General features: G+C 36.8%; 1 protein-coding gene across 1 annotated transcript in view; it reads left to right on the top strand.

The window, feature by feature from the left end:
- The window catches only part of CDC73 (cell division cycle 73), a 117,514-nt gene that overhangs the window by 33,056 nt on the left and 60,824 nt on the right, over positions 1–23,634 (top strand). Inside the window, exon 10 of the mRNA XM_074906769.1 lies at positions 4,175–4,239. Within this exon, the coding sequence (XP_074762870.1) occupies positions 4,175–4,239 (65 nt within the window). The remainder of the gene's footprint in view (positions 1–4,174; positions 4,240–23,634) is intronic.

Genomic DNA, 23,634 nt, shown 5'->3' with positions numbered 1-23,634 from the left:
TGTTGATGTTGGTGTTTTTAACAACGCTTATGTTGATAAAACTGATTGTATTTGGCAAACAAAAATTTGCAATGCAGTTCATCACAATACATTACTGTTGGGCTTTGCATCCTTTACTCCTTATTATTAAACCTATGTTTAAACTATTTAATATGGACTGCTTTTTGCCAGAAGGAAAAGTGTATTGTAACTTTGTAATTTTATTGAACAGTGCCAATGTATTGAAGACTCTCAAGTCAGCTTTTTTAACAGTTGTTCTGCATCCAATTCCAAGTTTAAAAATACGGGTCCAAAGTCTTGCTATCACGATACTTTTATTAAAAGAGCTCTTTTTAAATACACTGCTCTTAGGAGATGGCTTAAATTTTTAACTGCTTTCTCGATTACTGTCAGTGAAGCTGTGATTTTGAAACTGGAGTTAAAACGAATTCCTGACCAGGCATTAATATTTCATCTCTGTGCTGGTATGTGACTCAGCAGCACAGGTTCGAGCTGGTTTGGGAGGGAGGAGAGAAACATAGTGCTTCTGTGCTTAGTCAGAGGGTATGGTACAGCATTTATGCTTTGTATGCTGGGGGCATGTCCCCTCGTGCTCCAGGTTGCTCTGTGTTCTGCCCCTCTTTACTGTGGCTTGTGGTTCCTCTTGTATCCCAGGTGTGCTTTTGAACAGCTGCATCAGGGTCAGCCACTGCTCTCAGAGAATGCTCTGGAAGAAGTGCCTCTTTGCTTTCTAGCTTGGTCCTTGAATGTCGTTTACAACCAACTGCATTAACCTGGCAAACACCCTCAGCAATTTTTGAAATGGGAATGCAGCTATAGCTGTGGAGTCCCTGACTTTGAAGCATTTGCGTTCTGCTTAGCACAGGCTGTATACAGTGAGGGGAGCTGAAGGTACTACTGTGTGTGGCCAAGTGTACAAACTGTTGAGACCTTATAAAAAGGCACAAAAGTGCAGAGGCAGGGTTCTCACTTGTGGCAGTGTTTATTTCACTAAGAAAAGTGAGTGACTGACTGGTAATCACATGGTGAATGTGAGAGGATCAGGTCAAAAAAGCTATATTCTGAGAAAAGAGTGTCCATGCTGTTACCAGTTAAGGGAGGGTTGCTGTGCTTATCTGGAAGCTGGCAATGTTTAGCTGTCATTCACCAGTTGCTTGAGAGTTTGAGGCAGGAAATTTGAGAAGCTGGTGGGCAGTTTGGGAAGTGGTTTCATCTACTCATCCCACCCTACCTGCAGGTAGCAAACCCTGGGGTCTGCAGTTACTGTTTGCAGGACCTTCTTGTAGTGGCTGCAGTAACTGTTTGCAGGAATGTAAGTGTGTACCTACATTCTAAGAGATGCTAAATGGTCAAAGTAGATTTACATTAGTAAGGAAAAGTACTATTGCTGTTATTTACAGATTATCAGAACTCTTTTATTTGCCACCTGAGGAGCTGTTAAATAACATTAGAAGGCTTGTGTAGCTGCTGGGAAGTTTCAGCAGGCAAGAGGAACCACCCAAATGCTTGAGGCAGCAGGTGGCTCTGTAGGTTCCTAGTTGTTTGCTCCTCCTCTTAGGAGGAAGGGTCAGCATAAGGCTGGGAGCAGGAAACTGGTGAGAGCCAGAGAGTTCTGGTTAGTGGCGCTTGTGGCTCATTAAATGAATGAGGACAGATTTTATGGATACTTGGGGAGATTTTTGCAAAAGATGAAACCATTGGCAATTGAGCAGAGGCTTGTTCCCTGCCAGGTGTCTCTCTCCGCTTTGATTTACTTTCTAACTGTTCTGCTGGCTTTGTGGGCCTTTATTCCCTTTGCAATGCTGATGGAGAGTTGGGTTAGCGTTTTTTAATTAATTGAGAAGGAATCGTAGAATGCGAAGTTTTATTAGGGGGAAAAAGTAGAAAAAGAGTTGAGTGGAAAGAAGTACTTGAAACGGGGAATAAACATGTAGAACTAATTATAGAACCAGGATTTGTGCTGGGAGCAAAGAAATCATGGCAGGCCAGCCACAACGGGGGATCTTGCTTTGGTGGTCTTGTTAAGGGGTGTCTGGATTCTTCAGAGTTTGGGAGGAACTTCTGGTTGAAATAGTGGGAAATTCTTCATGTCACAGGCAAGAGGAACCTGTAACAGGTCAGTCTAGAAAGGGAATGGTTCCTCTGTCAGTGACCTGCTGAAAATCAAAAACAACTGTCAGCTTAGATTATACACCTCTGATTTATGTCACTCCAAGTCAGCAAAAGCACCCCTTCAGTTTAGGGGATTTCCACCAAGTGCCTGGAGCCTTGCAGAGTACCACCTGAAATATTACTATGCTCCTTGCCCAGAAGCAGTGACCTATGTAGTCATAGAGAAAACTGTTATCCGTGGAAGTGTTGGTTGAATGCACCTTTGCTATCTTTAGCTCAAGTTTATGAGCCCTGAGCTAAGAATCAATGCATAATTACATTTTGGGATTGGGGGGAAAGGCAGGAGGGCAGTATCAGTTTGTAAAGGAGAAGCTAGGCTTCTCTTTTTTTTTTTTATTTTAGTAGAAAAGACTGCATTCGTATCTGTACCTGTGTTTTGCTTTCTCAGAATCAGCTCTGGGTAGTTCAGAAATGTTAAATCTGGCAGAAGGGGAGGGGTGGCCTTGAGAAGCCAAGATGAAGAAGATCTGGAGCAGAGGTGACCTTGTGTAAAACAAAATATGATCAGTAACATTAGGCCTCTCCACTTGGTAATTGGTGGTAGTAGGTCTGGTAGCGTAATCCAGAGGGTGAGAGGGGAAAGGTAAAACCAAAAACAGTGTTTAGAAAGTAGATACCTGTCTCTGAGAAGAGTATGATCAGTTTTCAACTGTTGGGTATCTTTTGCTAGGCACTGGAGAGTTACTAAATCTGGGAAATTTTTCTGCCTCATTTCCTACAGGTGTCTGATGATCTTCCTCATCTAAAGAAGAAAGGATGAGCAATCATAGATGCTTCCCAGAGCATCTGCATTTTTTTTCAACGTTGTTTGGGTTGCAATTGAAGTTAATATACTCATGATAAAAGCAAGAAGCTCTAACAGGCTTGAAAAATCGAATATTTTTTGTGGACTTTTTTTAGATTCAGATGTGTGCATTACTTGGATTCTGCATTATTTTTGGTTTATTAAGTTTTTGTGCTGATGCATTATATGAAGGTGGTATAATGGCAAAAATCTTCCAATTCTAATAGCTGTTCCTGCACAGCATGTTACTTTTACCCAAGTCTAGTTGAAATAGACAGAAAGTTGCTTAGATGTAGACAAATGCTTGTTTATCATGGTCTGTTTGGTGATTATCATGCCATTTTCCTACTTGGGTGGTTGGTTGATGGAGTCAGCTGACAATAGATGCATGAGACTAGGGAATTTACAGCAAGTAAAAGGTTTTCTTGTAAGTCCTGGTGGCAGTATTCAGGAGCTGACTTTGATCTTAGAGTGCTGAGAATAGGACTACAGAGGAGGAGTATTCAAAAGCAAACAGGCTGGTGGCAGCAGGTTTAGTCACTGAGCACTTGCAGGCTTCTGGCACTTACTCAGCATAAATTCAGTCTGATTGAAACTACTAAAAAAACCCCCAAACCCCAAAACAACCCTTTTTATCACCTTTAGACTGGTAGTGTTAATTTATGTAGATTCTATTCTCTGTATCATATGTGAATGACATTATTGCTCTTTTGCACTCCAGAAGTGAATTTGTCATGTTAAGTGGCCACAGTGTTATAGTCAGCATGTAAACTGGTTTCTTATCAAGTATATTTTTTTCATTAATACAAGTTGAATATGTTGCATTATAGTGCATTCTGGGAATATGGAGTACTTCTCCATTATGTTTTGAAAAGAATTTCTGAGACTGCATGCATGTTGTGACATACTTTCACAAAGATTTAAATTTATATCTTTTCTTTGGAGTCATTTGAATGATTCTGTGCAGCAGGAAAAGCTTACTCTGGTTACAGAAAGCAGAAATACCAAACAAGCCTTTGTCTAAGGAAAACAAATTTCCTAATTACTAACCAGATTTTGTATTGTGAGCAGAACCTAAGCCCCTACCAATACCAAGATGCATTCTTTGCAAAAATACTCTTTGCAAAATTTCTAAGATATTTCCGGTGTTGTCCATTTAGACATGATATCCTTCATGTTCATAATGATTTACCAGAGTCTTTTTTTTTTCCTTTGTAGAAACGGAAGGCTTTAAAATTGATACCATGGGTACCTATCACGGCATGACTTTGAAGTCTGTAACGGTAAGCTAAAAGTCTCTTCTTAAATGTATTTTATAAAAATGATAGTTCACCTCTCTCTACATATATATATATTTCTCTGGTCAACCTGGCCTAGGCTCTGGAAGGTCACTTTGATGAAAGTTCTTCTCTGTGAAAAGATAAAATGTGTTTTGATTTGGTATGCATGTTCTGGAGATCTTTGCTCAAGGGATTTGTCTGCAGTAAAAGGGTGTGCTGGGGTTTGCTGGCAAGTTGTTTTTCTGGAGGTGCAGCTTTTTTGTGTTTGACTGTACTAAGATACCCAGATTTTTGCCTGCCTTATGCATGTTTCTGAAGGACATCTTTCATAATTGTAAGCGATTAAAAACTATACTCACAAAACCAAAGTAATAAAAGTAGGTTTTGGAGTAGTGCTCTGTCTCCTACTCTGCATTTAATAACAATAAACTTGTTTAGTAGTGGAAAAATTTGACCTCTGCATTATTGTTGAAGCTTTATAGCCTAGTGAGATGGGCTGCTTCTGTGTGACTTTATAATGCTGTCAGTGGGAATTGCTACATACAGACATGAGAGAGAGACCCTCAAACAGATTTCCTTTTTTCTGGCCAATATTTGCTTTTGTGGAAGTGGGTTGAATGCTCTCAAACAACTGCTGTTTTGATCTGCTGGTAAGTAGGACAGATGCTACAGAACTAATGTAGAGCCCTTGTTAAGGTTTTTGCCATCTGCATACCTATATAAATCTGATGAATAGACAGCACTAAACACTCGCCTAAATCCATGCAATACTTCTAGTTTCTACTACTCATTTGAACATAAAATAGTATCTTGAATGTAAGTTTCTTAAAAACACTTCGAGCTTTTTCTTATTCAACAAAATTTCTTGTCCAAGTCTTTCATTCCCAACCTCCTCAGGACTTAAAATACTATTAAAAAAAAAAAAAAAAAGGAAGGGAATGTAATAAGGAATTAATCTACTTAATTCTAAACAGTGTTATTTCTAGATTAATTCAGAAATTGATTGGGTGAAGGAAGAAAACCCGTTGTGTCTGAAGATTTGGTTTTGAGCCTTGCACAAATTTAGGTCTGCTTTATGAGGGATCAAGCAGTGTTGTTATACCAAACCCAGGTTTCTATGGTATAATGTATGTGTTTCAAGTGGTAATGACTTGGTAAATAGGTTCTGTTTAAATTGCCCTGTGGGGAGCAAAAAGAAAGAAAAAATGGGGAGGAAAAAAAAGTAAGTTTATAGTAAAATAGAAATGTTGAGATGTTTTAGGCTTGCCAGTATAAGAACTGAAAAAGTGAAGTGATGCACAGTAACTCTAAAAATTATTATTTTTTTGAAGTTTGTTAAAAAATAATTAAGGTTTTCTGTTCTAGGAATCTTAGCTCGTGTATTCAGCATATTGCCTAGAGTTTAGAGGTAGAGCTTTTAAACTGTCGTTGCTGGTTTCTTCCATTAAGAAAGAAAATGTAACTGATAATAAATTAATAGTAAATCTTTTTGCAACATAAACTAAAATTTTTTGAAATAACTATTTATGAGGTATTGCATGAATGCACATAAAGCATCATCTGGTGTCATGAGAAATATTAAAACTCCATCTGTCATTTAGTGTTTTTCGAAGAAAGAACTTGTAACGGATTTTTGGAGCCTTATTTTCCAGACTATTAAAAATGTGCCCTAAATGCTTAACTCATTCATAAATTGTGGTGGCATACTGATTTTGTGTTTCAGATGGGGGAGAAATAAATCTGTTAATTCTGTGGAAAAAAAATGTCCATCTGTTTTTGTCTAGACTTTTTGACAGTGGTGGACCACATAGTTCTAACCTATAATCTTCAGATCGTTGTTTTGTATAGAATACTTAATCTCCTGCTGGTTACCAATTTCATATTATGCTTTTACTCAGGTTTTTTTATGATTTGGTCCTTTTTTTTTTTAATGATAAACAAAGCTAGGGAGGAAATGGAAAAGTAATTTCTTCCCCTAGAGGCTTAATGGAACATTATACTCATTGATTAAACCATAGAAATATGGAGGATATCTTTGGAATTGCATTCTACCTACATGGTGTCATCTGCTATCCTTATAGTATTTCTATAATCCATTTTGTGAACTCAGAGGACTCAAAGTGTTAGGTAGCTCTTTGTTGGAGGCTGTCGTCAAGCTTCAGATCTCTGATTTCCATATGAATGTGAAATTTGAAAGGTTAATTTTTTACGCCACTATTCTCCTTCGCTTAGGTAGCTCCTCTGTTTCCTCTGTGGTGTTTGTTTCCATTAATGTATTTATAGAGAGCAGTCACATTCTCTTAGAAACTTCTTGTTTTGCTTCGCTAAACAAGTCTTATTGTGAAATAAACTTTTAATTCTCATGGGAGTTTTCTTTAGCTACTTCAGTTAGAATTTGTGTTTGAGCAGGGAGAAGGAAAATTTCACAGAGGTTTCTAAGTGAGATCCCACCAAGGGTTTGTAGAAAGGCATTAAGAATTTTTTACTGATTCTGAAATTATAAAATATTGTATTGAGAGGGATGAATTACTTATTTTACTTCATTCCTTACCACTTTTTCCTATCTCCTTATTTTTGCTCTAGGTTCCACTTAGGTTATGAGTTGCATGTTGGAAGAGATTGTTTATCCTAGCATGGTGGTTCGTTTCAGTGTTTAACATTATTGGTAATACTGTATAACCTGACACTTGTTCTCTCTGTGTTACATTGATTCCTTTGGCTTCCTTGTCACACATTGTCCTTAATGTTCTTTGTCTGAAGGAAACAGTTTGTTTTGATGGTTAGTCTTCTCTTTAAAAGGTTGCTTGAGCTATTACCTTCCAAAAGTTTTGATCTTGCTAGCAATTGGAAAAAACTTCATAGACTTATTATTACCTGGAGTGTAAACTGTGACCCACTGTCTGAAGTTACCTACCTGCTTGTTATGTAAAGTTTGTAAGAAACTTTTATTTGTTTCATGTTATATTCCCTACATGTCTTCCACTTGCACTCTGCCCTATTGTAATTCTCTAGTAATAATTCTGAAATGTGCAAAACTTCTGGTTTGTGTTTGTTCTTGCTGAAATGTGAGTTGTCCTAGATGCTAGTTCTTTTTAACAGCAAAACAAAAACTTCTGCATCTTGACTGCTTTCTTTTCATCAGTGATGTTGGAAACTTTCTTAGCATTCAGAATTTGTGCCAGAACAGATGGTGAATGGTGGGCTTTTTCTGAAGTAATGTCAGCTAAAATAACTTGTGCTGCTGGCAGTTCTTCCCTGTAACAGGGTTTTTGCTTAATTGGCATACTTACTTTCTCTTAGGGAGAACTGACTTATTTAATGAGTTTTTATTGTGAAGAATGATTTCATTATTCAGAACCTGGAATTGTTTATAACAGGACATCTTCCTCAGAAAGCCTTTTTTAAATACCTGCGGCACCTTCTATTTGCCTGTATTGATAATGTTTTGGAAATGAGTAAGCTAGTGGTGGTCACTCTTGCTGTCTAGATTACAGAGCAGTTCATGTTGCACATTGTGCAGCAGGACTTTCAGAAATGTACGGGTCTACCTGGAAGCTTCACTTCAAAGTATAATCCCCTGTGTAGCAGGACAACTTCTGGTTTTTAAGTAGGAAAATTTACTGTTTGAGATGGATCAAATAAGAGCTATGGAAGATAAATACATTAGTAATTTTTGTACCATGCAGGGTGTAAGGTAATGCTGAGAAAGAATCTTAATCTGGTGTTCTTGACATCTTCTTTCTTACTTATATATTGGAGATGTTAGGGCATTAGCCTTCTGCTTTTCTAAAGAGGAATGTTAACTTGAACTCTTCAACCAGTGTCATCCAGTGGAAGCCTAGAAAGTAGGTATGACCTTTTACATAAAATTAAATTGAATTTTGGACTACTGGTTTCTGTAACTAGAATATTTGAAGTATTTAACTGTTACTCTAGTTTGAGATGTCAAGATCAGAACAAACTAGCTATCTGCACCTATGTCAGGACACAGGAGAAACTGCTTGTTCCACAAGTGTCTAATAAAGCAGGCTTTTATAGATTTGTACTAAAGTATCCTTTTCCAAGCTGAGGGCATGCTTTGTATTGACTGTGTCCACTTGCAAATAACACCTGTTTCTCCATGACAGTAATAGTCATGGTGATGCTGGTTTTACTCATATTTCTTTTTTCTTTTCATGACTTTAATATGAAAGAAAGGAATGGAGTGGTAGCCTCTGTGGCATTCTGTGGAATGATTTCCTCCAACTTCTGAAAGTCCTGACTGGTCATGAGCTGTGATTCAGTGTGGTTATAACCTTGGGTGCAAGCAAGATTTGCGTAGTACTGCAGTAGGCCCTTTGTAAAAATTACTGTGTTGCCTTTGTTAATTGTTGGAAAGCTCTCCTGTTTGTAACTTCTGGTTTCTTTTACTATTCATGGCTGCTGAAGCTCAGAAGCTTCCTTTGTCTTTGTTTTTGCGGCTAGTAATGGAATCTGTTGTTGATCATCAGCACTCATAAGCAGCCAGAGCTACTGTTGGTGTTGCTCCTACTGTTCAGTGAACAGGTGTATAAAACAGTTTTTTTAGGTACTGATATCCTTACCAGATAGATTGGGGTACACTCAAAGAATCAATATAGTTAGCGAGGGTTTCCTTTGAGGCACTTCACTTGTAGAACACAAATACAAATTTCTTCAGTGTATTTAAACATGTAAGTTTTATCTCTAGTAAGAAATTCTATTTAAGTTTTCAGTGCTTCTGAGTTCAGTGATAATGTTTTTCCTACAGATTAACAAAAGTAACATCTATCTGTCTACTGTAAATGGCCAGGCTTTACAACAATCTCTCACTTGTAAAATTACCCTGAGTAAACATATGAGACTATCAGTAATTAAAGAAAATACATTACATTACAGTTGAAACAAACATATTCCATAGTCCCAACAGAAAACAACTAATAAAAAAAGGGGTTCCCTATGTAAGCCACAGTACAGGCAGGCTTTATTTCAGAAGAATTGAAAGACTGGTTCAGCACCTCTAAGGTCAGCAGTGTTTTTCATTAGTTTGTGGTTAGTATTAGATTTTGATTAATTAACTAATCAAAGGGTGTTGCTGTTATTGCCCTCAAAATCTTTTGAATAAAGTAGTGTCTCAGTGTTTTTACTATTTTAACTGTGAGGTTGTTTAACCTGGTGTATTTTCAAAAGATTAGCCTGTAGTAGAATGAAGGGAAATGCTATGTTTCTGGCACCTTTAAGACTGGGCCTTTGGAGTGGAAGCATGTTGGGGCAGAAGCAATCAGCACAGTGTGTGCACGTATTTTATATAAAAGATGGCAGATAATTGATACGCTTCTGTGTAAGTAGGTAAATCCACAAGATCTTTTTTAATTTATCATGAGGAATTCAGATTGTGATTCAGTGCCAAAACTTGAAATGATTTTTCAGAAGCATATGGGGAATTGGCCGTTCTCTCTCAATATACAGAAAAATAGCACTTACCTTTTTAAAAAAAAATAAATCAATAAAAACTTAAGTACCTTAAATATTAGATAGAAGAGAGATAACTACTTAGCCACATGTCACCAGTTTTCTGTGTCATGTCCTAATGTCATTAAAATACTTGAGAGCATTGGTATTGAGGGAGGAGTCAACCAAACAACGGATTTTTTGAAAGCACTTGAAATGGGCTCTGAAGCAGAATGTAATTTTCCTGCAGTCTGTGCATAAACTGGTCATTATTTTCAACATGAGTATAACGCCAGCCTGCCTGCACCCCCGCTCCCCTCTGTGGGCTGAGCTGCCTTCTGTGAACTCCATGTGCCTACTGCTCAGTTTTTAACCATCAAGAGGAGGTGAATAAACCTGTAATAATTGTCTGTTAGGAGAGTGTTCCATAGATGCTGGAGATAAACTTCTGTTTTCATTGGATTTGTAAATATTTTTTTCTTGTTAGGTTTATTTATCTAATTCAGACATAACCATAATGTTCTTGGTCCCATAAGGGTTAAGGGCTAGGGCATGACCACTAACTCAAAAAATCATTGAGCTAGACAAATGGATGTTTCCCCAAACAATCTGCCAGCAACCTTACACTGCTCTGGGTTAACAGACTAGAAGGCTTTGTGTATCTACATTACTCTAACGAGAGTGGTTGAAATGAAACCAAGTTTCCTAAGAACTATTACTATTTTATATATTTAAGGTCCACGCAACAATTTCAGTGGTTGGCATTTAATTGCCTCAGTTGTGTTTCAAGCATTAAATAAATAACTTCCGTAAAGAGTTTTAGTGTAAATAGTCAGGCTGATAGAGACCAAGGAAAATCACATAAAAACGATGCTTTCAAGAAAAATGTTGAACAATGCAGCGCTCATTTTCTTGGCGTTTGTAAATCATGTACATCTGTGCCAAGATATCTTGCTATTGCACTGCGTTATACAATAGAACTGCCTGTTTTGTTCCTCATAATAGGTTTTATCTTATTTTGAGGCTAAGAATTGCAAATTCAAGAAAAGAAGTGGATGTTGTATAACCAGTCACCAGTCACACACAAGTTAGGCATTCCTGTGTTGCCCAGTGTGCTACTGAACAAAAGAGGGAGCAAGATCTGGAGCCCCATCTAGCTTTGTTACTGAATGAACGTGTCTGAAGTCACTGTTCCGTGTAAAATGCGTTTGTGTCAGCATGCTAAGTGTGCTTGTGGCATGCCTGTCAGGTCCTTGAGTGGTTTAAATGGAGGATGCCAAGTGTGAGAATACAAAGTATTTCTGAGTATTTATAGAAGTGGAGCTTTAGACATCCAGGGAGCTTTACTTAGGAAAGCTTGAGAGCCTTAAAAATTCTTGGTATGAATTTGAAGATGACTTGCTAGTCCTGTCTTGACCAAAAGGTGAATGATAGGAGTTTATTTGCTAGCCTTATGGGTGTCTCTTGAAAAATTAATCTGCCATGTACAGTGTGCACTAGGAGTCAGATCCTTTACAAATGTTTCAGGTGAACATGACCTCAAATAAAAATGTCTAGGAAACTTCTTTTATATTCTTCAAATTGGATGTTCACTTTCTGCTTGAATCCTGTATAGGTGCCTAGATTTGTGTTTCTCAGGTCTTAAGACTTATTTGTAAACCCTATTAATGAAAGTTTTATAGGGCATTGCTCTGATACCAGCTGAACTTGAACTACATTTTTTTTAATACTTTGTCCTAATTGTTATGATCAAATATCATGCGCTTCACATAGCGTATATGTTAATCAATGTTGTCAACATATTTCCCTGTACAGATTATCTCCAAATTTATACTTGAATATGTAATAGCTCATCTTCAGCTTACAGTTCATCATAAAATTTCTTCTAATGGGGAAAGAACAACTTAGCTGTTATCATAGAATGGTTGGGGTTGGAAGGGACCTTAAAGCTCATCCAGTCCCAACCCCCCTGCCCTGGGCAGGGACACCTTCCAGTAGACCAGGTTGCTCAAAGCCCCGTCCAACCTGGCCTTGAACACTGCCAGGGAGGGGGCAGCCACAGCTGCCCTGGGCAACCTGTGCCAGTGTCTCAACAACCTCACACTAAAGAATTTCTGCCTCATATCTCATGTAAATTTACTCCCTGTCAGTTTAAAACTGTTACCACTCATCCTATCTCTACAGTCCCTGACAGAGTCCCTCCCCAGCTTTCCTTTAGCCCTCTCTAAGTACTGGAAGTTCACTGTAAGGTCTCCTCAGAGCCTTCTCTTCTCTAGGCTGAACAACCCCTACTCTCTCAGCCTGTTCTCATGAGGGAGGTGCTTCAGCCCCCTGATCATCTGTGGCCTCCTCTGGACCTGCTTGAGCATGTCCTGATGCTGAGAGCCCCAGAGCTGGACACAGCACTGCAGGGTGTGTCTCATGAGAGCAGAGAAGAGGGGGAGAATCATCTCCCTTGATACTATGTAGTGTTGTAATTTATTCACCAGTATTGAAGGATGGTGTAGAGGTCTTACAGACCCAGTAGAAGTGAGTATGTGACAGATGGCAGACCAAAAAGTAGTTCACCTTAATATCCCTTCTTCTCCCTGCAAGTTTATCCACATTTGTGAAAATCATCACACGAGTGGCCATCCCATAGTCTTTGAATAAGAGTTTTAACACAGCTTTGAAGGTTTCTAGCATATTTTGCAATTTGTAATACAGTAACTGAATCAAAGTTACAGGTCGAATATTTAATGATCATCTGAGTTGTTTATGTAACTGAGATGATGGAGTCAAGATTTCCTTATCTGTTCAGTTCTTGAGATTTGACCATTGTCATTAGGCCATGTGTGCACTTCACTGCTTGGTTATTTGCTCTTAATGGAGTAAGTTAGAATTCATTATTTGTGCAAACATGTTTTCTGATTAAGGTACTTGTTTGTATGTAACTTAACATCATAGTCATACCTTTTTGTGAGTAGTAGGCAAGTAGGATAGCTTGATTGTTAATCTAGCAACATCCATAGGAAGATGCCTGAAAGCCCAGTCTCACATATGTTTCACTCAAACTACTTACTGATACTTAGTTAAGCTGAAGTAAATTCTCCTTTATGTGTGTTTTTATTTTTATAAGTTCTATACTTTGTCCTTATTGTCAAGGTCCTCTTGAACAATTTTAATGAGTGTTGTTTTAATTTGTCGATTTTGTACTGACGTTGCTATTTTCAAGGTCCACCTCCTTTCTTGCAATTACAGGTTTGTCTTGGTGGGGCTTTTTTCCCCCTTATATTCAACTCCTCACTATGTGGCTGTTAATGTTTGAATCCAGCCAGAGGGCATCTCAGTGTGGCAGACTTCCTTCACAGGTGTACAGTTATTACAAGAGTGTTATAGGCAGGTGCATCAGGATATGTAGGGTAAAGATAGTAGTTGCTAAACACATCAAACGTGAAGAGCTCACATTGAGGCAGATCTTTGGATGCAAATGTTAATGAAATGCGAAGGTAAAAATGCTGTTTCTCAATCTTTTGGGGGTTGGGTATCATTCAGCACTATTCTCGCTAATGAGAAGGTCTAGTTGGAATATCAAGATGGGTGATATTTTTAAGCCTTTAAGGCAATTTCTTCTTGCACTGTTTAAGAAGGTAATTGATTAAGGCTGACTTTATTTTGGTGTCTAACTTTATGTGACTTTTATTGTTCCATTTAAATCCAGGTGTTAATCTGCCTGTGTTTTTTATGCGGCCACATGCTGTTGCTGATGAATCTGCTTCCTTCCTTCCAGGATGTTTAAATGTGTTTTATTTATCATTGATAGGACAATCTACAGGCAAAGTCCTGGTTTACTCAGCTTTGGTACTGGTTGTCCTGGATACAGTCTGTTTCAGTGTAGACTTTCTCGTTAGGTAAATGACTGTAAAGAGTATATAATGATCTCTGCATTAGTTATGGCTCACTCAACTAGCATTTACGCAATACTTGATCATACCTTCTGGAATATACCTGTGATTACAATCTGCTGAGCTGCCATCTGGAGCTGTATTTATGTTTTCACTGAGCAATATGCTATTGTGGAAACTACATGCATCACTGCTGCTGGAAGCGTGGTTCTTTGGTCTTTATTCATCTAAAACTCTCTTAAGGACACTGCTTAGATAAGTGAATTAAGAGGACACCTGCATATGTATGAAAGTGCATGTATGTAAGTGTTGAAAGATGTATTGTCTGTTTTAATTTTCATTACCACTTTCTTTTTTGCCTCTCTTCATTCCCAAAAGGATTGTGGGATTTTCTGAAGGTTTTTGGTTTGCATCTGGTTTCTATTATTTGTGAGTTGATAAATGCATAGTATGAATATGAATTTCTTTGAGATAAAACATTCTGATTTTCTTTTAAATTGTAAAAACAGTTTGCGGGTGGTTTTGTTTGCTACTATATGAACATATCAATCTTCGGTATTTACTATTTCAAATAATAAAGGTTTGTTCAATGTACTTAAAATTCACATTTATCTAAAATAGGTGGTAAATTGGAATATATTGATAACTTTGAGAACTGTTTATTTACACGTACATATTTTGATTAGCTAGGGTATAAAACTTCATACAACATGAATATTAACAAAGCATGTTTGTATTTCACCTTAAATTACTATTACATTTGTCAGAATAAGTTTTAGTAAATTGGACAGTTCAGTTGGCTTGCTGCTTTAGGAGACTTTGGGTGTATTATTGGAATTAAAATATCTTGCTTTTTTGGCTATTTCAGGTTAAAAGCAGGTGACGCTTTCCCTCCATAAAGGTGTATGAGTAGGTTTTGTGCTCAAGCAACAGATACACTTTTAAAAGTCAGTTCAAAGTGTGAAACAAAACTTTGGGTGACTAAGCAAAGTGATGAGGTGATGTGATAAGATTGCTTGTAGTTATCTATCAGTCTAGTTGCTGTAAATTAATCGTACTTTTAATTTAGGATATATTTTTTAAAAATTCTGGGTTTCTTCATAGGTACAAAAAGTAGGTTTTTTAAAATATTTTTTTCTCTGTGATACCCACTTAAGTGGAAGAGGGACTTAGGTTATCTGCTCATGCCTTCCCTTTACCTGGAAGAAAGTGCAGTTGATGAGCTAGGGGTGTTTGCTTTCCGGTATCTTGGTGCTGCCATTTTGAGGAGATAGAGAAAAAAGCACTGCCTGCTTATCCCTCCTTGGGAGCAGTAATTTGAGGCTTTCATTTCCTTGGCCAGCAATTTTCATAAAAATTGACAAAGGCAATAGCTTTTCTACAGGTTTCACTGAAATTGGAAAGTAGGTTCAAAACATACAGTGGAAGAAAGGAGGAAATGTTACTCAAGTAGGCTGCTAACAAATCTGTTGGGGGCGCAGGGGGGACGCTCTCCTTTGGAAGAAGGAGCTTGAGGGTGCGTCATGCAGCAGTATTCATCAGTCCTATTTACTAGTTATCTTTGGAGCAGCTCATGTAAATCAGGCAAACAGATTGCAATTTTACTGAAATTAAAATGTAATCCAGTTGTCATTAAAAAAGATAACCTGCCTGATAAATTGTGTTTTACCATGGTTACTCAGTAAAACAGAAAACTTCTGGTTGGAGAGGGCTTTATAAGGCCTTAAGCCAAATATTTTGTAGTTAATAGTATATACAGTGAATTGTAAGATATGCAACATATACAGCTACCTCATATTGGTCTATAAAATATGTTATTTCTTAGGGTGATATCGTATGCTGTAACAAACCACTGATTTTTATTGTAGGTCTCACATTTATAATTAGGTCTGGAAAATAATGTCATGAAAGAGCTTCCAAAAATATCTGAACATGAACAGCAGGTGAAATGCAGATTAAAGCAGTAAAATACATATTAGAATACTAAATGGATCACAATGCCATCTTAAAAATTAAAATCTAAAGGGTCTCTGGACTGCCTGGTTTAATGTTACATCTGTTTTTACAGGGTATTTTTATAGTTGGCTCAAATTTCATATGTGAAATTTGAACGTGTAAATCAACTTCCTTGTTCGTACCTGATACCTTTTAAAAATTGTATTTACTTGTTTGTTCCAGTTGCCATTCAGACGATGGAAGAATAACGTAATCAGGCAGTTTGCTCACCTTTATTTGGGTGTACTAAATATTTTATAAGGGTAACTTTCATATGCATGTTCTACTGTACAACAAAACCACATGTTCACTATGTTACTTATGTTCCTCTCCCTGGCAGTTCTCAGCAAAACTCTTAATGTCCTTTTATTTTCTTCTCTGGAAAGCTGCCTATAGTTGGCTTGTATGAAACAGTGGGAATTGTAGTTCAATATGTATGTGAAATATGAATGTAGGTATTAGATCCCTTTAAACAATGAGTACCATAACAATAATCCTTATGCGTGAAGCATTTTACAGACAGAAATCTACAATACACAGAAAATATTTGCAAGTACAATTTTATCACTTCTTTATATGGAACTGAGAGGAAAATAATAGAAAATGTAGTAAGTACTCAACATCCTCCAGGTTAAGGTCAAGAATGTATTAAATTGAAACAGTAGTTACTAGTATACTAATATTTGTGAAAGTTCTCAGTTATGAATAAAAGTCATACCTTTAAGGAAGCAATGTAACTTTTTCTGATGCCTCTCATAAGTGGAATGAAAAGGATTGATAAACCTGACATTTAATATTTGGCAAACTTCAAGGAGTTTCTGCCTTATGTTCAGTAAAGTGATGTTTCTTTAGTGAAGCCATATTTAAACTCTATTAAAATGCATAGAGATATATTGATACCTCATAAACGTGGCATAACTAAAGAATGTTCACAGCTTTAAGAAACAGGTATGGATTTTTTTGTGCTCCCCAGCCTTTTTTTAAAAAAAAAAAAAAAACAAAACAAACCAACCCACCCAAAAGACTCACTTTGGCTCAAGTAGGCCTGGCCAGTTTCCTCTCCTACCACATTCCCCAGAAGTAAGCTAAATTAATTCTGTCTGTAAGAAGATTAAAAGCTGATGGGGTGGGCAGATGTTTTCTTTTCTCAAGGGTGGAGGAAGTAGAATAAGGTTCTTTGGCAAGTCTGTTTATGGGAGGAAAGATGTTTTGCTTCTAGTTATATTGCAGAGAGGCATTTATGCCTTTCTAGAATACGTTTTTGGTTTGTTTTTTTTTTTTCTGGAGAGGGAGGGCTCTCAGTCATTTTTAAACTTCTTGTGCTTTGTGACATTGTCTTGTTGGAGGCAAAAAGATGTATTCTGCTTTTATTAGTTTGCTCTAACATGGATCTGTAGTGGATTTGTTACATAGTGTAAATGCAGGTATTACTGTGAATTGTATTTCACTTTTTAATTCTTTGCTTTTCACTGTAAAATACTTAGAACTTTTCTACATAGAAGGGTATATGTTTATCTAAATCTGGGTTCAGTTAGTTTTCAGTACTTTTGATCAATATTTTAGTGTTTTTCTTTTCTGTTGATAAAGCCCTGGCTGAAGTCATGCTTACTCCTTATTACCAAGCTGCTGTAGGAGAGACTTACGGTGGACCCTGTGTGCTTTCCAGCAGTATTCACAGGTGTTGTCTTTGATATAAATTGATTTTTTAACCACTGTAGCCTGTCATCCAGCTGATGTAGCCTCCAGCCTGCTGCTGACCTGGGAGCTCTTCAGTACCTTAAGTTCACAAGTTATATGCTATCTTCAGCACTAGATCTTCCTCAATTTCCATCTTGTTTAGGGATTTTGTAACAAATAAGTAGACTTCTGGAAGTGTATTTGCAGTCATGTAAATGTTAATCAAAGAACAGTAGCCGGTGGGGGGGTGGGAAGGGGAATGCTCTCTTGTGTCTGAAGATCTTTTTTCTTCCTGGTAGCCTTTGAATCTCAGTCAGTCGGTGCCTTTCAGAGACTCAAGGATCTCCTGGAACTTCCTCCCAGTTTTCTCTTTGGACTGCTGAACACCCCAGTACAGGATTTGTTTTAAAGGGTTAAAATCTTATTTTTCATTTGCAATTAAACATCTCAGGTCTTTCCAAAGTGAAGCTGTTGCCACCTGACTGTCTCTAGGAGTCATTAGGAAGTTAAGAATCTTCAACAATCGTCTCCATTTTCCTGTTAAAGCAAGTGCTTCGTAGTTCAACCATTCAGAAATAAGCTTTTCTTCTTAATACAAAGGATGATGCAATCTAGTATAGCAATATACAAGTATTCCTTAAGGCTATATCTAGATCAAGGCACTCAAGCAAATTAAAGCAAATTACCAAAGTGTACAACATCAACATTCATAAGTTATAATGCATTAAATTGCCATTGGCTGATGATGTCTTTAGGAATAAAATTACTTTAGTTCACTGTAGTTTAGTCTCCTTGGTTTACAGTGAGTGAAGGCCAATTTACTTCTGCATTAGAAAGTTAATCTGGGAATTTAATGCATCTAAATTAATATGCTTTCACTGCTCACCTTTACTTGAATCATTATAAACCTTTAGATCTTTGGTTAGCCTAGTAAGTTTGGGAGCAGCTTTCCTGGACTGTCATATGCATATTCTACTGCTCTTGTTGCTGAGGTCCCATATCTTTGTGCTGTGTGCATGTTCACTGCTAGCTCAGATAGGATTGCAGATTCAGTCTGAGACAGAGCCACAAATAAAATTGAGCTATTGCTTTTTGGTCCAGGTAGTAATGGCTAGATTGTATAGAAATATGATGCTATTTATTAACTAGCCTGTAAAGACTACACACTTTCCAGCATGCACAGTTCAAGATAATCTGGGTTTCATGTAGAAAATGTTTTTAGGGATATGATGTAGTTGAGAACTGTCAATGTTAGGTTAAGGGTTGGACTAGGTGATCTTCAGGGTCTTTTCCAACTTAGATGATTCAGTGATTCTGTAAATGTGGTACCATTTAAAATCTTCATAATGCAGTTTTTCTGTGCCTATTAAAAAAACCCAAAAGAACCAATGTTGTAGAGGTCTCTTTTTAATTTCTGGTTTTATTTTGGTCAGCAAATCCAAAGGTTTTGCATTCAGTTTTAAGTAGCATGCTTGGGGTCTTCAAGGTGAGAAGGGAGTAGGAAATTAAATTGCTGTGGATGTTTAATAGAGGAACTGTTTCATTTAGGGCGTTGTCAGTCCTTTCACACTTTACTTCAATTGTCATTACACAAGGAAAAACACTCATTTCCAGTACTTATACTGATCAGTTGAAGCCTACTGTTTAAAATTCATCCTCTCATTTACCTAACTAAGCTGCTTAGGGCAGAATGTTTTGACTTACAGTTTCTTCGGTGCTTGTCCTGCCTATGTATTTCCCCAGAAGTGTGACTTCCTTTATTTTTCATCTTTCTGTTTAATAGAAAGAGATGTACTATGTAACTTCCTGAGGTGTCTCAGTGTTTGAAGTTTAGAATAATGGGCAATAATTACAAAGTATTTCTACTGCTTTTTTGGATATTTTTCATTTAACATCATTAGTAGCAGCATACTAAACTTACTGATAATTTCTACTCCCATACAGTATATATAGAGAATAATACAGTCTCAGATGAAGACATCTCTCTAGCTGAATCTGTATAGGTGAATTTCTGTGTTCTATCCTTAGACTTTTTCAGTAAATGGGGAAATTCAGGTAACATTTCTGTGAATTGTTGGAGAAATTTTATCAACTGTTTAGGGAGGGAGTGTTGGTAACAACTGGTCCTAATCAATGTTTATATTCATTGGGGTTTTTTAAAATCTGTATTGGTACATTGGCAAACCATTGAAACAGGTCAATTTGATTTGGTCTGGTATCATCTGATGCCATGGTTAAGCCAAGAGTTGGTCTGCAGTATATGACCAATTTTCTGGTGACATCTAAAGGACTCTAGCTTATTAGTAAGCCTTGAAAAGGTTGTATAGAAAATTCAGAAACTGTATTTTGGTATTTATGAGAACCAGTCAGGTTTGTGTCATCTCTTCTGAATGGGTCTTAAAGTGATGTTCAAGGAGTTAATGTTTGCTTGTTTAAAACAAGACCAGTTAGAAATTTCACTGAGAAAGTTTCATCATTAGTATGTTCTTGAGTTGTTTGAGTAGGGAGGAAGATAGAGCTTGTTTAGAAGAAAGCTTTTTTTTTTGTATTGCATCTTGCAGAGATTCACTTCTAGTGGGTTACCGCACTAGATAACTTGAAAAAATTTTAGCTGTGAAGAGGTAGTTGTGAAAAGGTAAGAAAGACAGCAAGACAAGAAAGCTTTATTGACCATTATAAAGCCAATTCCGTTTTTGTTGACTTCCCAAAAGCTGTGGACAAATCTGAACATGCATTCTTGTGTCTGTATTGGCCACTGAAACCAATGAAATGCCAATTTTTTCGTTGGCCTTGGTGGGAGGCAGTCTTTTTTTTTCTATGGCAACACAACTCATTGTTATAATTTTTCACTTCAAGTAACTGACAATGACAAAGCCAATGTGAAATATGTTCAGCAAATATGTAAAGCTATTTTTGCTCGAGTCTTTAAGTGTCACAGAAAAAAATGGAAGTTATCCAGCACCTTGCATTATACATCTGGATATGATAAACAGTGTGAAGGCCAGCTACTCAACCTTCTGGCATCGTTGAATCAGTCCATCCTTTTCAGAGCATGAGCACCTTCTAACTATGCAATTTATCTTAACTTTAAACTGGATCATAGTTGTATATGCTGAAGTCACTGTATCAGTGAGTATTTTCTTTTAGCACTTCAAACTGATGCAGAAGTACTTTGCTATGTCCTAGCTAGAATACGATAGCATGTACTGCTTTCTGCTCTTCAATTGTACACAGGTAGTGAGAAAAAAAGAGAAGGCACTTAATGCTCATGATCAATTTTGTCATAAACATTCTAGGATTCATCTGTTCTATGAGTAAATCAAGGTATTATGGATCCAAGTATTATATTAGTATTTTAGGTGCTAATACTTGCAAATCCAAGAGAATATTCTGAGAAGAAATGGTGGTGGTGGTGGGGAAACCCATTTATTCCACAGAAAATATTTAACAATGAAAAATTTTTAATGCAGAATTCATAGATTGTTTTACATAACTGGAAGAGGTAAAATATTAATATGTCTGGTGGTCATAAGGAGTCTTATGTTCAACAAAAGTAGTGTTTTTCAAAGTCTCAGTTTTTAGAATGTGTGCACAAGATGTTAAGAGAAAGCATGTGTTCATGTGCATAAAGCTTCTTGATGAATAGGAGCAGGGGTAGGGGAAAATGTAATTGTGTACTTTATTCTAGTTTTTCCATTCCGCTCTGCTAGCATGAAATTTGGACAATAAATCGTTCGAACTGTTGAACTTCTAGTAGAAAATGAGGAAATGGTGGAAGGGAAAAAAATTAAAAAGTTGTTGAGGGACCCAGACAGTGCATTTTCAAATTAATATGACATCATTATATTTTACTCAGGCTTAAAGCCCCCAAATTATTGGCAGAAGGCTGTTATTCCTTTATTAACTTTAATGAAAGTTGGATATCTGAAGTTGTTTGCAGCATCCATTTCTCCACTGAATTTTGATTAGAAAGAAAATCATACCTTTGCTGGACATAACAAGCAAACTTGCCTACTTCTAAGAAGGGGATAATTTACAGCTAGATAGTATGAAGTAGTGACTGGCTTTTAAGTCTGAAAAAAAAATAATTTTTGTAAAGTAAAAGAATTGTGATTATCATTTTTCCTCTAATATTTTTTTCCTAAACATTTTGAGAATTTAGGAAAAAGACTAGCTTTAAGTAATGTGGTTGGCTTCTAAAATAGATAAACCATCTCAAATTTGCTGAAATGATAGAAGTAATCTGCTGCATCAACTTTTAAAAATAATTTCAGATTTGAAAGATAGAATTTTCTTATTATGTTAATAGAGGCATTATTGAAAATACTTTTCTCCTGAAGAACGTTTATATAGGAACAATGTGGTTTCTGTGGGCTTGTTGATTTTTGGGGTTTTTTTCTTTGCTGTTGGCGGTGGGTTCTTTCTCCTTTGGTATGCATCAGTGTGCTTACAGCGTAAGCTTTGTAATTTGCTTTTTGAGGAACAGATGTGTTAGTTGTCCCCTCAGGTATGTATATGATATTAACTTTTATTTTAGAGTCTTAAGTAATGTTAAGAGTACCTCTGAATGTAATCTTGTTTCTTTAAATTATTGGGATATAAAAATGTTACCCTTTTCTACATTAAAAAAAAACAATAAAATACAGTAAATTATTCAGAGATGATACAGTGGGAAATTGGTTGTTCTCTTAATTCAGAAGTTGAAGTTGGATAATTGAGTTGGATTTTTATGTCTACAAAAATCAATGCCTAGGTGGACTTTGGAGGAATGCCTGTAAAAAGACTGGCATTTGCATTAAGTAGCAGTACTAAATTTTTGACTGAGTCACAGATGGTGTTTTCCAGTGTTTCATTTTTGTTTTATCATCTTGCATCAACCTATATGTTATGGCACAACAGGCTGAAATAATGACGTAGATTTTACTTTTTTTGTATACTAAATTCATGCTTCTGTTGGAAGTGATGACAGCGACATAGAAATCCTGAGTGAAACCTAGAACCTCTCTGTTTTTTTCTCAATATTTCTTAGACCTCAGCTTATTTAAATTCAGGATTTATTAAATATTTAGTAAAGGCAGTAAGCAAGAGTTTTGTTTTCCTTTGTGACTCGTTTGGTATTTTATTAACAAAGGATTTCTTGTGGCAGTTTTTTCTTGTTTTAAACTTGGAGTTTACTGAGATGTGGAAACACTTGGCCTTTCTAGAAGAAAAGATGTGGTGGGGTTGTGGGGTTTTTTTAAGGGTGAAGGGACTTGGTGTTTTTATGATGGCATGGATGTTATTAGTTTTTATTTTAATACAAAACTTTAAAAAGCGTTAACAGGGAAAGAACTGAGAATACGTAATTTTTGAGGACTTTATGTTGAAAAAATTCATCTCTTACCTCCTTGCAAGCATGGCTGTTTCCTCTAGTCTGATTTTTGTTGTCTTGAGAAGTTTAAAACCTTTAAGGATTTCACACTGTTCTCAGTTTCTTCATGATTTCCAGTTGAATTAATTGCAAGACAATATCAAAGCTGGTATCCTTAAAATGTTAGCATGAGAAATGTGTTTCACACACTTCTCTTTCTAATGAGGTAAAGAAAGAGACCTCTCCATTATGCCCACACTGAGCATCTGGGAGATCAGAGTGAGTGGTTCACCAAATACTCATATGAAACAGTTGAAACGTAATATTAAATAAAACTAAATGAGCTAAAAGAAACTGGTGCACTTGTTCGGATGCAGTTGTCCTCAGAAGCATACTTATATATTCTTCAGTACACTTTGGTCCCCAGTGAGGTAAAGCAGCTTGCAGTGTTTACTTATTTTTAAAAGCATATATGGGTAACGAGCTGATAAAGATGGTAGAACACCAGTTTCCTCCTCCTCCTCCTCTCTTAGACAAATGATATCTGGAAGATAGCAGCAGCAATTCAATTCACTCTTCAGAAAGCATATTATTTTCTCAAGCCTTCCCAGGCAAATGAAAGCCCTTTGGAAAAAATCCTGTCAAAGATTTTAGCAGTCTTGACTTCTCTACCCTGTACCCCAACTGTGCACAACTTAACCATTCAAACAGAAACCTCTGAGAGTACATAAAGCTTTAAGCCATGAGTGCTCCCTATGCTGGAGGGACTTTTTTTTTTGGGGGGGGGGGGGGGGGGGGGGGAGTGGTAATTCAAGGTTATTGTTTTGATCAGAACGTTTTTGACCACAAACATCATCTTGAGAAAAGCAAAGGGAATAGTTTGTACCCTGTAGCTTGAGTTATACAGCAGTTAGTTCATGAACCAAAATGTATCATTACTATCATCCAGTCAGCATTATCATGAAAACTGTCAGATTTAAATGCTTAAGAGAGCTCTTGTAACTGTTGCCATGGTAATAGCAGAAGGGCAACATGGTAGTTTTG

This window comes from Athene noctua, chromosome 5 (assembly GCF_965140245.1).
Source record: "Athene noctua chromosome 5, bAthNoc1.hap1.1, whole genome shotgun sequence".
Taxonomy (NCBI): Eukaryota; Metazoa; Chordata; class Aves; order Strigiformes; family Strigidae; genus Athene; species Athene noctua.
This window is presented reverse-complemented; position numbering and strand designations above follow the sequence as displayed.